This window comes from Nilaparvata lugens, chromosome 3 (assembly GCF_014356525.2).
Source record: "Nilaparvata lugens isolate BPH chromosome 3, ASM1435652v1, whole genome shotgun sequence".
NCBI lineage: Eukaryota > Metazoa > Arthropoda > Insecta > Hemiptera > Delphacidae > Nilaparvata > Nilaparvata lugens.
Window position 1 is genome coordinate 40126401 of NC_052506.1, and position 14867 is coordinate 40141267.

Consider the following 14867-nt stretch of genomic DNA (forward strand, 5'->3'; position numbering starts at 1 on the left):
ATTTTAACTAATTTTATTAAAAGCTACTTAAATAGTAGTTTAAAGATTTAAATGCTAGTATTCTTTGGTAAGTAGCTGCAGTAAAGTCTCATGATTGACTGGATTTGTCATATCGCAGATCTTTTTGAAAGAAAATAATAATATGTTACAAAATAAGAATGCTTGGTGATATGGCATGGTTGAAGTGATATTTACATAGCTATTTTGTACAGAAAGAGATAATTTACAATTTTGATATATTTTTTTCTGCGATCTGATATCTCGACTTGAAATTTTGAAGTTTCTAGAGAACTTTCATATTCAGAATGGGCTATTTTGACAATTACAATAATTCTTCTTCAATTTAATTTATACAAGTTGTACCATGAGAAATCATTTAAAGGAATTCATAGTTGAGAAGATTATTCTTGGATTTCAGTTGATTTATCATTTTATGTATTCATCTACGTTTACAGTCCAAATAGTGCCACAAATAGGAAATATGTAGCAGACAACGTTGCCAGTAAAGACAGTCTATCAGCTATTGGTGACCAACTATCAGTTGTTGACAAAACAAAACAATAAGAAATCAAGGAAATGTCGAATGAAGTAGGTGAACATTCGTAACATACATAAAACATAACCAACTCAAGACAGGTTTCTGCAGATAAGTAAGTAGTAAAATTTCTTTATAATAGATTTGATGCGATCGAACTCCTCATTTGTGAATGAGTGTTGAATAGCAGTGGCAACTGCCAGATGACGCGTCTGAGGAAGACTTGTGGTTGACGGTTCGCCTTAAGGTTGTGACAGGTGATGACGCCTTCAGGTAGTGCCGTCTTCAGGTGGTGACGCCTTCAGGTGGTGCCGTATTCAGATGGTGGCGCCTTCAGGTGGTAACCCCCTCAGGTGGTACTGCTGGTGACAGCATTGTGTGACGCCGGGGGCGGTGGAGGCGGCGATCCGGGGTGCTGACTCTCGCGATGCCTGCGCAGATCTACCTTGCGTTGGAAGGCCTTCTCGCAGAGGCCGCAGTTGAAAGGCTTGTAGCCTGTGTGCTTGCGCATGTGCGTGATGAGGTTTGACGACTGGCTGAACGCCTTGCCGCACACCACACACTTGTGAGGCTTCTCGCCTGCAATACAAACGCAAAATGCAACATTTAGTCGAAAGAAATCGCAAAAACTTTTAATATTATAATAACAAAATATTGGAGCTGATATTATACAACCTGGTCATTCCTATACATTCCATATCATTATGATATAAACTCACTTTCTTTGTAGGGGCTACTCGTATTTATGTGGAAATTAAAAGAATCAAAGTACCTTTTCCAACTTTATAGAAAATAGTTAATAAAATTGAGTTGAAAAATGGTGCTTTGATTTTCTAATTTTAGAATACTCTCATACAACTCAATGAGTTCACGTGCATTTCAAGGATTGAATTGAACTATTTATATTTTAGTACAATTTTGTCAAAATAAACTTTGATACTGGATATTACAGACTACCATCAAGCCTCATTCTGATAATCCATACAAATGGCCACATTGGGGAAACCTTTTTTCCTCTTCAGTTAATTTTCGACCAAAACTAATAGGATAGTTCAGTTTAGGTCTGATCCTAGCAGAATTATTGTACTGGATTATTGTAGTGAATCGGCTCCAATGTATAGTAAGCGGCCCGAATAGCTTACAAATCTCCAGTCCACTATAGGATTGTAACTCACTTCTATATTGAATTATCAAGATGGATGCATTAAAACAAAGACAGTGGTATTTTAAAATAACATAATTTTGACTCTGGTGAAGGTCTTATTAATTATAATAGTGAGAGTACAAGTTCAATGAAAGTATTGAAATTATTTTCCCATCACGAAGAACTTTAGACGTGGATGTGTCGTAAATAATTCTTGTCAAAATTAGAAAGAAGGAATGATTTATACGAAATTGATTGCTTTAATTGTTCCTGAATCGAGAGCGAGTGGGCGAGAAAGAATGGAAGAAGACACAAAGCAGTGCTTTGGGGATAGGACACGTGTCCTAGTAATTATTCTAATTGAAGGCGGCCTCCATGGAGCAAACAAACAGCAAACAATGTGGCCGCGAGTGCCTTTTCCGGTCCCGGGCAGCTGCCGAGCAAAGTTTCGGTTCCGGCCGATTCTTTCACGAGTACACTCCAACAATGTCATCAAACTTGGAAACAAGAAAACTCTATTCTTGTTTTCCCGACTTTTCCGTCGGCGGCTCACGTCACACGGTCCGTCACCCTCCACAAACAAGCAAACAGCCGTCGAGAGTTGTTACGATACACACCAATTCAATATCACTCCTCCAATAATTTATTTCAGTTTCATCAATATTATTATCATGCTTCATGATTTAGAAAGGCTCTTCTAGAGACATGGAAAAAGTGTTTGCTTCATTCTATAGAATACTACAGAATTCAGAAATTGATTCATCTAATATTCCCAAAGGTGGTTTGGAACAATTGATTACTCGTATTTTTGAACCGAATTTAATGTGGAATATTATTATTGACGCAGTATATACTGAATTCCAATATTAAATTGGAATCATCTATAGGCATTTCGTTCTCAGACCATACTATTATGTTTCAATATTTCATCAGTATGTAGTGTTAATATCTCATTTCTATTCTGATAAAAATTGTTCTTGGGCCTCATAAATTACTGGAAGATTGAGAATTCTATGTTATTGAGATTGAGTTTTGGCCGATAATCCAGTGCTTCATTACGCGATCGCACATCATACAATGCCGCATTCCTATTTTTCTATACAGCTCAGAATATGTTCAATGCTCTTATGAATACACCAATTAAAATAATATGAGATAAAGTATTAAATGGCTGCTGGTACGTCATCGATACTCGTTAAAACTATAAATCAGAAACTATGTGCTATCTGAACCGAGACTTGTATTGGACCATAAACTAAATTGTATTGGACCATACTAACTTGTATTGGACCATAACTAAATCAGAAACTATGTGGTATCTGAACCGAAACTTGTATTGGACCATGCCTATTGGACTATTAGGAGAACCTGCATTCATCAAATCAGCCAGACTGAGATTCAACTGTTTCTCTCGGCAATGAAAAGCGACAGCTTTTTGCGCGAGTTGACTCCTCGGCAGACTGCATCCAAACAGGATTAAAAACGGAAAAGATTCATATTGTCGTGTTGTTTTTATTTTGAGAGGAGCGAGCGGGCGCCTTTAAAGTTGAACTGGGTCAGTGATGGATTTAGAGGTATTCGAAACAGTTGTCGGAAAAGCGAGAAGCATTAGATGACGAAGAAAGGAGATATTAAAGTATGATAATGACGAGGTGAAGCTATCGAGGAGGCAGGTGCTTCTCAGGCCGGCGTGTGCCTCGGCCTCAGCAGTCAGCACCACTAAATCTCATGCCGACAGATGTCCGGCACGAGCCTTCTTCTATCTCTCTTTCTCACCCATCTTATGCTTTTCTTCCTTTTTGTTTTATTTCTTGTAGCTGTTCACATTTTTATTGGGTCTCGCCGCACGATTACTACAAATACGGTATTCAAGCTCTTAGATGGGAGGATGTGATTGGGGGATGAGTCATACTATATCAAAGTTCTCGGTTGTGCGAATAACAAAAATGAAGGATGTAAATTTGAGGTTGGTATTTTATCTTGATTTTTTAATTTTTTTACTTCCAGGACGTCTTCAGATCGTTCACGTTCACGATTGGAAATTCCAGGAAGTAATTCCGCGAATCTACATAGATCTTGTAAAATTTGTGACAAATATCATGTTTCACTAGAATTCTTTATGTAGGGACATATGAAGGGAATAAATTCCAGCAAAACTAGGTCCAGGCTGATTCATCGTGCTTTACATAGATTGTAAAGTACACAGTATTTGATACGTAATTTCATGTATTGCAGAACAGTCGAATGTAATTTTTAGTGGAATCAATATCAATTGCATTTTAATGACTAAAAATCCCAATACAACTTCAAGAAGGTAACTGCTGTTACTTATAACTACTGCTGTTTAAGAATGTACTTTCGATGAAAGTTTTTTGAAATGTCCATTATAATTTTTCAAATAAAAGGCCAGCGCAAAGATGTGCTGTTTAGAGTGTCATTTTTATCTCGTTACAGTGCCAATGAAAGATTAATTATTGTGGGAAGAATGAAAGCTGGACAGTAAAAAGCCCGCTTTTCAAACAGTTTAGAGGCAAAAAAGTAGCGCACGCGAACTTTTCGTACATGGAGGCATTAAATTTGCAGAATTTGGCAAAGGAAAGCTCAGCAGATTAACTGGTCTCAGTTTAGCGCTTTGTCGCCTCTCAATAATTGATTACTGCGAAAGTTTGTAAGTTTTGTGGCTGAGAAAGATTCGCGCATTACTTATGCCACACGCTTCTAGCCGATACGGCTTCATGCTCAGTCACATGTCAAAACAGTTGTCGAGTTTCCGAACTATCCACCCACCCACCGAGGGGTGTAGGCTCAGTACAGCCACCATAATTACCAATGTCGTCCATGCAAACTGTCAATAATTGAAAGACTCACCGGGAATTCGACACCGGTTCCATTGCTTTTACTTTCTTAGTGCTCTCATAAATACTAGTTGCTGCTAGCTTATTCATTGTTTGAAGGGTCACAAAATTCAATACTCTCACATTATGTTTGGATTCCTGATGTTTGGATTCAATCAGTGAGATATGCACATCTTTCTCGTGGATGATGAATGATGTGTGTTTCACGTAATTGTAGATTATTTTTTCTCAATTTCTCAACAATTTATTAATATATTTATTCATAGACAATAGATAAAATCCACATGTAATTAGTTTATTATACATCCAATGTTAATTTTATTGTATTGTCAATTTTATTCATTTCTTGATAATTGAATACATTTGAAAAGTGTATCAAAACAAGACTGATCAGCCTTATTGAAAAAATAATCTATCGCCAAACCAATATGGTTTTAGATCTAGTCGCAGTACAAATGATGCTATCCATTATGTGACCACTCAGATTGCCGATAAAATAAATACTGAAGAGAAACCATTAGCAGTATTCTTAGATTTAAAGAGGGCTTTTGATACGGTGTCACATGACATTCTTCTTTCAAGGCTTGATAACTATGGAATAAGAGGAGTCGCATGGAATCTTTTCAAGAGCTACCTATCAAACCGAACACAATGTGTCAGAGTCAATGGATGTATGAGCAACAAGCTGACTGTAAAGTTTGGGGTGCCACAAGGAACAGTACTAGGACCAATTCTTTTTCTTCTCTACATAAATTCATTATGCAACATGGAAATTAATGGATCAATCACCACCTTTGCAGATTATACTGTTCTACTGTTCTCTGAACCGACCTGGGAGAAGACCTGGACAGAAGCCGAGAATGGACTTCAGAGGGTGTCTCACTGGTTGAGTGAAAATCTGCTAATATTGAACCATGAGAAAACCTTCTTTCTGACCTTTCCAGCGACTCAACATGGACAGCCAAAAGGAGATGAGATGATAATAAGAATCAATGGAATAACACTTCATACACAGTTCACAGAAAACAGTCACAGAAATACCTGGGAGTTACAATGGACTCTTTTCTGCGCTGGGATCATCATCTCAATGAATTATGCAGGAGACTGAGGAAGACCATCTGCAGATTCAGGATATTGAGGACACTGGTCGACAAGGGATGTCTAAGAGTTATCTACTTCTCTCTAGCACAGTCCCTCATGCTGTATGGGATTGTGGGATGGGGAGGTGCAAGCTTCTTGCACATTGAACCGCTCTTCAGGGTACAGAAGCTGATCATGAGGGTCATCAACCAGAAGCCTCCACGCTATTCATCAGACCAGTTATTCAATGAGTTTGATGTGATGGATCCAAGACAGCTCTACTCCAAGGAGATACTATGCAGATTACACAAGAACCCAACAACATTCCAAACCAGAAACCACAACCACAACACCAGATACAGGAATCTTCTCATCACCAGTGTTGCAAGGGAGGCACTATATCAGAGACATTTCAATAATTTAGCACCAAAATTATATAATCTACTTCCTGCAAACTTTAAACAGATTAATCATGCTAGAAAGATTAAAACAATAGTACACAATTGGTTGATGAGCAAAGGAAGACAGAACATGGGAAACATTATTTCAAACAACTAATCACCTAATAACTTACTAAACACTAACTAATTAATAATACGAACAAAAAACTAACAAAACCTACTCTAGAACATGGTACGCCATAGTGGAGTAGGTCAATTTCCACACAGAAAAAAATAAACAAGTAGAGGACACATTATAAGAATTTTTTGTAACTAACTATTATATGTAATATTGTAATTTATCTAATATTTATTTATTTATTTGATTCATTTATTTACAATGCAAATAACACTAATGTAATAACATTGAAAGATAAAATAATAAGGTAGTCCTTGTGCTATTTTTCTTCCAAATTTATAGATGACAATGTCCAAGATAAGGTTAGAATTTCACGTGTACAATTTTCATAAAATTTTTGTCCAAAATAAACATTAAAACTAATATTTTGTGTAATTGATGTTGTAGTTTTAGTTTTTTGGGAAATAAATATTTATTCATTTATTTATTTTATCTATAATGATTATTTTGTAGGCTAATGGGTCTGAAAGTTTTTTTGATCTCAACAATCAACATACTGTTAGCTGTTTTTTTGTACTACAGAAGTAGCCAAATAGGAGGAGGGGTTTGAAGGCAGACTGCCTTCTATGAGTGCGGAGGGGGTGTCAAATGTAAAAAATCTTGTGGTGTTAAAAATGACCAATGACATTTTTCGGGTACCCGATTCAAGGGGGGGGGGTGTGTTAATTGGGTAGTGGGGGAGGTCTCTCCTGAGTGCTTCATTTGAATTTGAGAATGATTTCAATACGAAAGTGATGATACATGTGGGATTCCATAAAATTTCTAGATAGAAATAACGAATTTTATGAATCATAATAATTGTAGAATTATGAACTACAATGAAGAAGATTGCAAGATAATTCAATTGAGAATAATTGATCCAACAAAATTATTTCTCAATGTAATTTTTTTACGTGTCCCTAATATTGCGTCTACTGGTGCTGCTTCTCATAAAGTATTCCTGTAATGCTTCAAGTAGCGTACATATTCATTAGAAGTAAAATGGTACCGAAAAATAAGTGTCACTTTAGGGTAAATGTCCTCAGCCAAGGCTCAAATAGAATTAATTTTTAAGGTAACACCAGGGTTTGTCTGCAACCAGACAAGCAGTGAGATTTGATCGAAGGCACTCAGAGCAAATGAAAATGAACGTATAATTATTGTCGAATGGAACCAATAGTTGCCGTTTATTTTTATCCACTATTCTGCTGCTGCTTCTTCTTCTTCCGTACTTGGAGAAAATCGAGCAGTAGTTGTTTAAAAGCGGTAATGAAATAGACGGCGCGGATTCAATTACTCATTGTTTTATGCATAAACAAGGACCGATCGCAGCTCTGTTTGTTCCGTTCCATTCTAGGTGCGCTACTCAATACCTCAATTGCTATCCGTACCAAACAGCATGCAACTTGTTTTCAGTGAAGCCCTGAATAAGTGATAAGTACGCGTGTCCACCGTCTATTGAAGGAAAGGCCGGTTCAATTGAAACACGAGCTGAAAAAATTCAATAGAATCCTTCTTCGTGATTGGTGTAGAGCTGATGAACGGAGTTCCATCTAATTTATATCGTCTATATATATTATGATATCGACGATTGACGATGGACTTCATAAGACTTTGAATTTTCAAATGATAAGTATAAAAACAAATGAAATGAAGATGCTAATGAACTAATTTCCAAATGAAATAAAATAATCTCTCAGTATATATTCTATAGGAAACATGAAAAAGACATTCCATAGAGCGGAAAATGTTACTCACCAGTGTGAATGTAGGTGTGCTTCTTCATGTCGGACTTTTGGTGGAAGCGCTTGCCGCAGAACTGGCAGGGGTAAGGCCGTGTGTCCGAGTGGATGAGCAGGTGAGTGGACAGCGTCGACGAGCGCTTGAACGTCTTGCCACACTGCATACACTGTCATCCACAAACAATATAATTGCAATTTTAATAAATAAGTCATTAATCATAATACTAGCATAATGACAGTAAAGTCTTGTCCTGTTCTACTCGTATATACTGGGGTGAATATCTAAAGACGTAAAGTGGAACTCCAATTATCCGTACTCCGATTGTCCGAATTGAATATTATCCAAATAGCTTTTAGAAGAAAGTAGGTGGAATTTCCCATAGTCTCCACGAATTTGTACAAGAGTATTAGCACACTTTTAGCAAAGTTCAATCCATACAGTGAAGTATTCAACCAGTTACAATTAAAGTAAAAATAGGATTCTAAAATATATTTAATGAAGGGTCTTTCCAATTTTCTTGTGTAAACTGCAGTTACCCGAATAGTTAATTAACCGAAGGGGTCTGGTCCCAAATAATTCGGATTATTGAAGTTATACTGTATATACTCTAGGCTAATATACTGAGAATGAGAGAATTTGGAATGAGAAAATTAAGATAAATGAGAACACAACATCCTTAAAAGGAGTATTCAAACATTCAGAGTTCCAAGGAAATATAGGTATTTTCCATTTCAAGAGTAAATTATCAATCTGCCAAGTGGGGAATTGGTGCATGAATAAACAAAGATAGTTGACTAACGATCGTATTCCGTGAAAAGAAAATATGAAATCGCTATTTATTTGGAGAACATCCATCAAAAGGAATTATTGTTCATTTCTACGATTCTCCGAGGAAGGGTGAGTTTATATGCCATGCACAGTTTGATGTGTTCTACTCGATTCAAAGGAGCGACCACTGAATGAATAGATTTGCTTCTGGAATCTAATAAAAAATTCAAATTGAACTGAGAAGAAATTGGTGATGTGCTTTGGAAAAATCGGTTGAATGTACTTTGAGAAAAGCGGTTGATTTGGTAGATTATTATCTCCCAGACAAGCTTTGACGGTAATCATGTAAATCATCCGCAAATACAGAACCAAGGAGAATTGAAGAACAGCTTTCCTAGTTAAATGTTATGACATTCTACTAAGCGAACGTTTTTGATTGAATAGATGTTGAATCATTGCTCGAACTTCCCTGTGTTGACAGCTGGTATCAAGTCTAATCTAATCGAGCTTCAATATTATTTTCCTCATTCTTGCAGCTCAACTTGGCATTTTATAGCCTTGCTACTTGACAACCAGCTTTTTCACAAGGACTCGATCAATTCATGTGATTAAATCGATTCAAATTTTGTTAGTTTTGATCAAGTTACAAATTGCGAGAATTATGAATTTCATAATATTGAAAGAATGTAGAGGTTTCTTGGAATATTTTGATACTTGCCGAAGCTATTAGAGTCTGGATCTTGAACCCTTGTAGAATATGGAGAAAAAATTATGAATTTTGAGTTCTCGAGAAATTGGTGAAAAAAAATTGAAATACTGTTTGAAACACTCAGTGAATGTTTGAGAGTGATTGGTTTGGTGCAATTTTGAGAGAGATTCTGTTGAATCACCAGTAATAGCTCTAATACTGAGGATGTAGAGAGGGCATGTTATTTACCTGGAATGTTCTCTCGAGCGTCGTTTGTGATGAGGTAGCTGATTGAGGAGATTCTTCCTTTTCGCATAAACTTGCAGGTGACCAGATCTCCAGTGCTTTTCTTGGTCTTGTGCAGAGGTTGAGGGGCACTTCATCTTCTGCAAAAGAAAAATGCAAATTGGAATGTAGGCCTATAATACAATGATCTTAAACTTCATTTTGAAATATGACATGAGAAACCTCAAACTCGACACATTTCTCCAAGCCAATCAAGGCAATAGCACTACTTGTTTCATATTTTAATACAAAATCAATCCAAGAAAAAGTTCTATGGAGCTACTCACTACTGTATTCTTGAGTCCCATTCAACGATTGAATTAAGTTGAAATTGAAAAGTTGCGACCTGAAAACTCTGACACCAGACCTGAGCCAGCCAGGTCACACGATATTGTTATTATTTTTTATTCAACGATTCAAAACACTACAACTAACTACAAAGATCAACAGAGAGTGATATTATTTTCTATAATATTAGTTTATGCAGTTAATATTTTCTATTATTACATTCTCTAATCTCTCTTCCATTGCAACTTAGAGACCTGTCAATCTTTTGTATTTCTGGAATAGTTATACTACACGCATCCATTCATTTTTTAAGCTAGTTGACATTTCACGGTGAACTTTATTGCCATCCGACAATACTGAACAAATTGCTGAAAATTCGAAATATGATATTGAGAATAAAACTTTATACATGAATTCATACTGAATAAAATATCACTACATGCAAATGACGCCCCCCCTTAATTCTCCCAATTTGAGAAATTCAGCGTAGAGTTCCAGGTAAGGTCCAAGCCCCCCTCTCCTGTGGGCACCCTTGTATTACACATTTATGTGATTTTGCTCAATTAAGTGAATTATGTGAACTAACAGCTAGCGCGAAAGTTCGCTTTGCCAGCTGTGCCAATTCTTTTTATACATTCGAATGTATTATTCATTTCTATGATTATATATGTACTGTATATATTTCAATTATTATTGTATTATTAATTGTAAATTTTTTGGTGATTTTGTATTTTGGCGAAATAAAGATTTTGATTTGATATTATTTTGGGCGTGTTCAAGTTACGTCCATGATAGATCCATAAACTATTTGAATATTGTTTAATCAATTGTCATAAACGCTAACTTAGTTGAAGGAAACGATCTGAGAAGAGATTTGCTAAAATATCATTGTTAGTGTCACTTACCAGTTTTTGCCTTTTCGGGCGTGTAGGCCGGGTCGGGGGTGTATGCTGCCCTGTCCGGCGACAAGTGCAATGGAGGACTGTAGGGCAGAAAGAGCGAGGGCGGAGGCCATAGCAGAGGCAGACCACTTTGAGGGGCTCCCCACACCGCTGCAACAAACAACAATCGATCAATGGTCACTGGATACTGGTTACATGCCATGCAAACCATACTCAACATGTGAACTACCAAATCTATAAACATTGTGTCACATATGCAAATGTTAAGAAATCTTCGTTCATCAATCATCCGTCGTTTGCGTTATATACTCAAGGTGATGATGCTTCGTATTTGATTGATCGTGCATGGAAAACTACCTGATTACTGGTATTTATTATTACTTTATACGAACAGATATTCTCAACACAATTTGTTGAATGGAAAAGAGACAATGGCTTTATTCTATAGCAATTTTTTGTTCGTTCTAAAGAGAAAATTCTTCAAATAGTAATCATACACTATCTTTATAGAAGCCATAAATAAAACCAAATTGAGTATATTCAACTCATATTCTAAAGGATAAATTTCTATCAAATAGCACATTTTACTCATTATTTTAATATTGGTTTGGAAAATTTAAAAATTTATTATCAATATGTTCGTTCAGTTATGCTCATCAATACTTCGCTGATCTATGCTCAAAATGATAAATGTCTGTTTCTTTTCAAAGGCAAAAAAATTATTGAAAAAGCTAAGAAAGCATAAGAGATAATTTTGCGGAGTGTTCCCTCTGCTTACCTGTGGCAGGATGAGCCCAGTTGGAGACAGGTTGTTGTCCCAGACCAAGGGCCGACTTTTGGCAGACGACGAACTGGAAGGCACTGCGGTACTCCCAGGAGCCGGGCTGGCTGGGAGAGGTGGTGGAGGCATCTGGCGGAGGGGAGTCCTGCACCCCTTTCATCAGGTAAGACCGAGGCATCACCTACAACACAACATACAAAAACTCAAAACCCAAATTCAAAATCCAAAACATGAATCCAAATTTAAAGAACTAAAATCATTCACATCATCATTCCTGCATCGAACAAATAATCTAGACAATGATTTTGAGCAAGAGTATAATAAACTTCCCGAACAATAAAAAGTGCATTCATGAAGTTGTGTTGCATGAGGATTTTGTAAGAAGGGGGAAAAATAATCAAAAGCTTCCATGTGAAGAGCTGGTGAATTAGTAGTGAAATGCAGTGGAATAGTAATCAATTTTCCCCTCGATCTGATTTCAAATACAAGTTCAAGCAATCGAACTCGTTCGCGATAAAATTGATAACTGCTCAACATTCTCAATTTATCACCATCTGATTAGCATTCTTCAGCGTTGGTCCATAATAAATGGATGAATGAAATATTTCTGGTCCCCGCTTCACAGCATTCAAGGATTCTCCAAATTGCATTTTGGAAGACATCACGAACACGAATTATTTTAGCCCTCTAGAATAGCAGCTTTTATGCATTATCCAATCCATACTACACCCAATTTTAAACGTATATAGCTTGGTATGTAGCTCGCATATGTTTTTGTGGATAAAAACGAAGTTTACTAGAATTTCGTTCAGTCAAGTTCGACATTAGGGCCCAAATTTCTAATTTACACCATGAAGCTACTTGGTTGGAACTTATAAGACTCAACATTAGACATTTAGTTCAACACCAAAAATCCATCGTGCACTGCATATAGAATGAGAAAATCAAATCATTGACAGGAGATTAGAAGAAAGCGTGTGGGTGTAAAAAAGTCAGCAAGAGACGATTTGTGGGAAATATAATGTTGGTGAGGTGTACAGGCGCTGCCAGACCATTTCCAAACGCGGTAGAAAAGCAACACGCAAAGTCACATTTTGACACCCATTACGATGTATGGTATTTATATGCCACTTCCCCCGGGCCTTCCTTTACCTCTGTCTGTGACTGCTCAGCTCTAGATTAATGTTTTTCCGAGACACGAACACGTTCGAATGATGGCTCAGGCTCAGGACGTGACGACCAATCACAACACGCCTTGGTCAATCCGTATTCACGCGATGTGTAGCCTACCGAAAGGAAACCTGATCGCTCCCTTTTAGTCCACCCACATACTGCAACAATCACGTGATCACCTCGTTCGACAAATCGGAAAGCTTGATTTTGAGCACAACGTTCCCTGTACGTCATATATGATTTTCAACGAGGCTGCCTTTATTTTATTTGGCAAAATTATAAGTTTCAATTTTAGACTCACTCGATAATTTACACTCACACTCGGTAATTCACACTCACACTCGCAATTAAAGTAACAGTTTTCAGAAAAATTCATAAAAAAACAACTATCATTGCGAAAAATTGAAAAATTCCTTCATATACTGGAATAACTTCTTTCGTTTCCCATCGAATTCTTCCCATCTTCTTTTCTGTTGTGGTAATCCGCATACTGCTGTGATTAATTTTTTTGATAGAATAACTTTTTGGCTATTAAATCACTTTCTTGATTGAATTAATTCATTTTTATAGATTTTAACCTCGCTATACAAGTACTAGGATCTTTAAATTGACGATGAGCATCATTGTCGAAGAGTGTCTATAACTTGATAGCAAATACTGTAGAGCAAGTAATATTAAGCAATAATATTGGGTAATGGAAAGCTACCTAGTCCAGATTTTTATGAAAACCATGAAGAAAATATTTCTCAATAGAAAAATATTTTGTGAATAGTTTCCTGATAGTCCTACTCCCACTTAATAATGATACAATTACACTTTTTGCAAGTGCATAATTTATTGTGTTACGTTTAGGAACAGTGACTCTTGTTAAAAGTAGTTTGAAGTTTGAGAGTAGTATCTTTTGTGATAACTGATAGTGAATACTAATGGGAACTTTCATTATTGATAATTATTGCCTGCGAAACATTTCCTACAAGTCGAGTTTCAATCAGCTAGTTGGAAGGTAAAAAAGAAAACAGGACAAACGATGTCATGCGAAGCCATTTAAATGACATATTACACAGCTTGCAAATCGCAGAAAAAATCAATAGTTGACGCGAAAATTGACTCGACATTCGTGTTTCTGTGTCGTCAAGTAAGGTGAGAACAAGATAGGTGCTGTTGTTGAACATCCACTGATTTGGACAGCGGTCAGATAGTGAATGATTGAGTGCTCGAAACAGCAGACAGCTCAGATTTCTCACTCAATGTTATCGCTATGACACATTTTCCTCACCTGCTGTTATCAACAGCTCTGGAAACCTTATAACAGCGTTTTCCAATGTAGAGTTCATTCACGGGGTACCTGATTGATATTAACGACGTTACGTATTACAAAATTATTAATTATATACTGTCTTAAAATCATGTTAAAAAGGAAAGAAAACCAAATAATCCATGTGCATTCACAAAAGCTAGGGAAAATATTGGAATTTCATAAGTATGAATTATTTGCTATTATATAAACAAAATCAAGTCCAACTTCATTTATTTATCAATACAAAGGAAAAAAATATTATTAACAAAAAAAGACGAAATTTTTTAAATAATACTACAATTGAATGAACTGAATGAACCTAGATCGTTCACGTTGGATATGGGCATGTTTTATTTTTAATTGTTGTTCTATTATACAATAGATATTACATAGAAAATAGTAAAATGAAATAATGCTATGAGACCATTAGATTGTCAACAATATTTATACTTCATATTATGACAAGGATGTTCTACTCCATCAACGGATATTATTATGTGTTCGGGTGATTGAATTCCCAATGGATTTGTGTGATGAGCATTTTCCTAGTAGTCTGTGTAATAAATTAGCTTCGTCAGAATTGTAGTCTACCATTGACCTTTGCTGAAAGTTACACATTTCATATTTTAATGGCGCAGGTGTCATGAAACGGAAAGCTTTTACAGATTCCAAATGTCGATTAGGTATTCGATTTGGATTGTCGTATGATAATTTATCGCCGGATGTAGGCCTTTCAAAAAGAAGGCTTCCGGAAATCGCAAGTTACCTCA

At 36.3% G+C, this 14867-nt stretch overlaps 1 protein-coding gene across 1 annotated transcript in view; it reads right to left on the reverse strand.

Moving 5' to 3' along the window:
* Positions 1-235: 235 nt before the first annotated feature.
* Positions 236-14867, reverse strand: part of LOC111044092 (zinc finger protein 43-like) — a 34332-nt gene continuing 19700 nt past the window's right edge. Inside the window, exons 2-6 of the mRNA XM_022329158.2 lie at positions 11625-11808; positions 10850-10996; positions 9621-9757; positions 7931-8081; positions 236-1114 (exon numbers count right to left, since the gene is read on the reverse strand). Coding sequence (XP_022184850.1) covers positions 885-1114; positions 7931-8081; positions 9621-9757; positions 10850-10996; positions 11625-11805 — 846 coding nt within the window. The 5' untranslated portion in view covers positions 11806-11808 and the 3' untranslated portion in view covers positions 236-884. The remainder of the gene's footprint in view (positions 1115-7930; positions 8082-9620; positions 9758-10849; positions 10997-11624; positions 11809-14867) is intronic.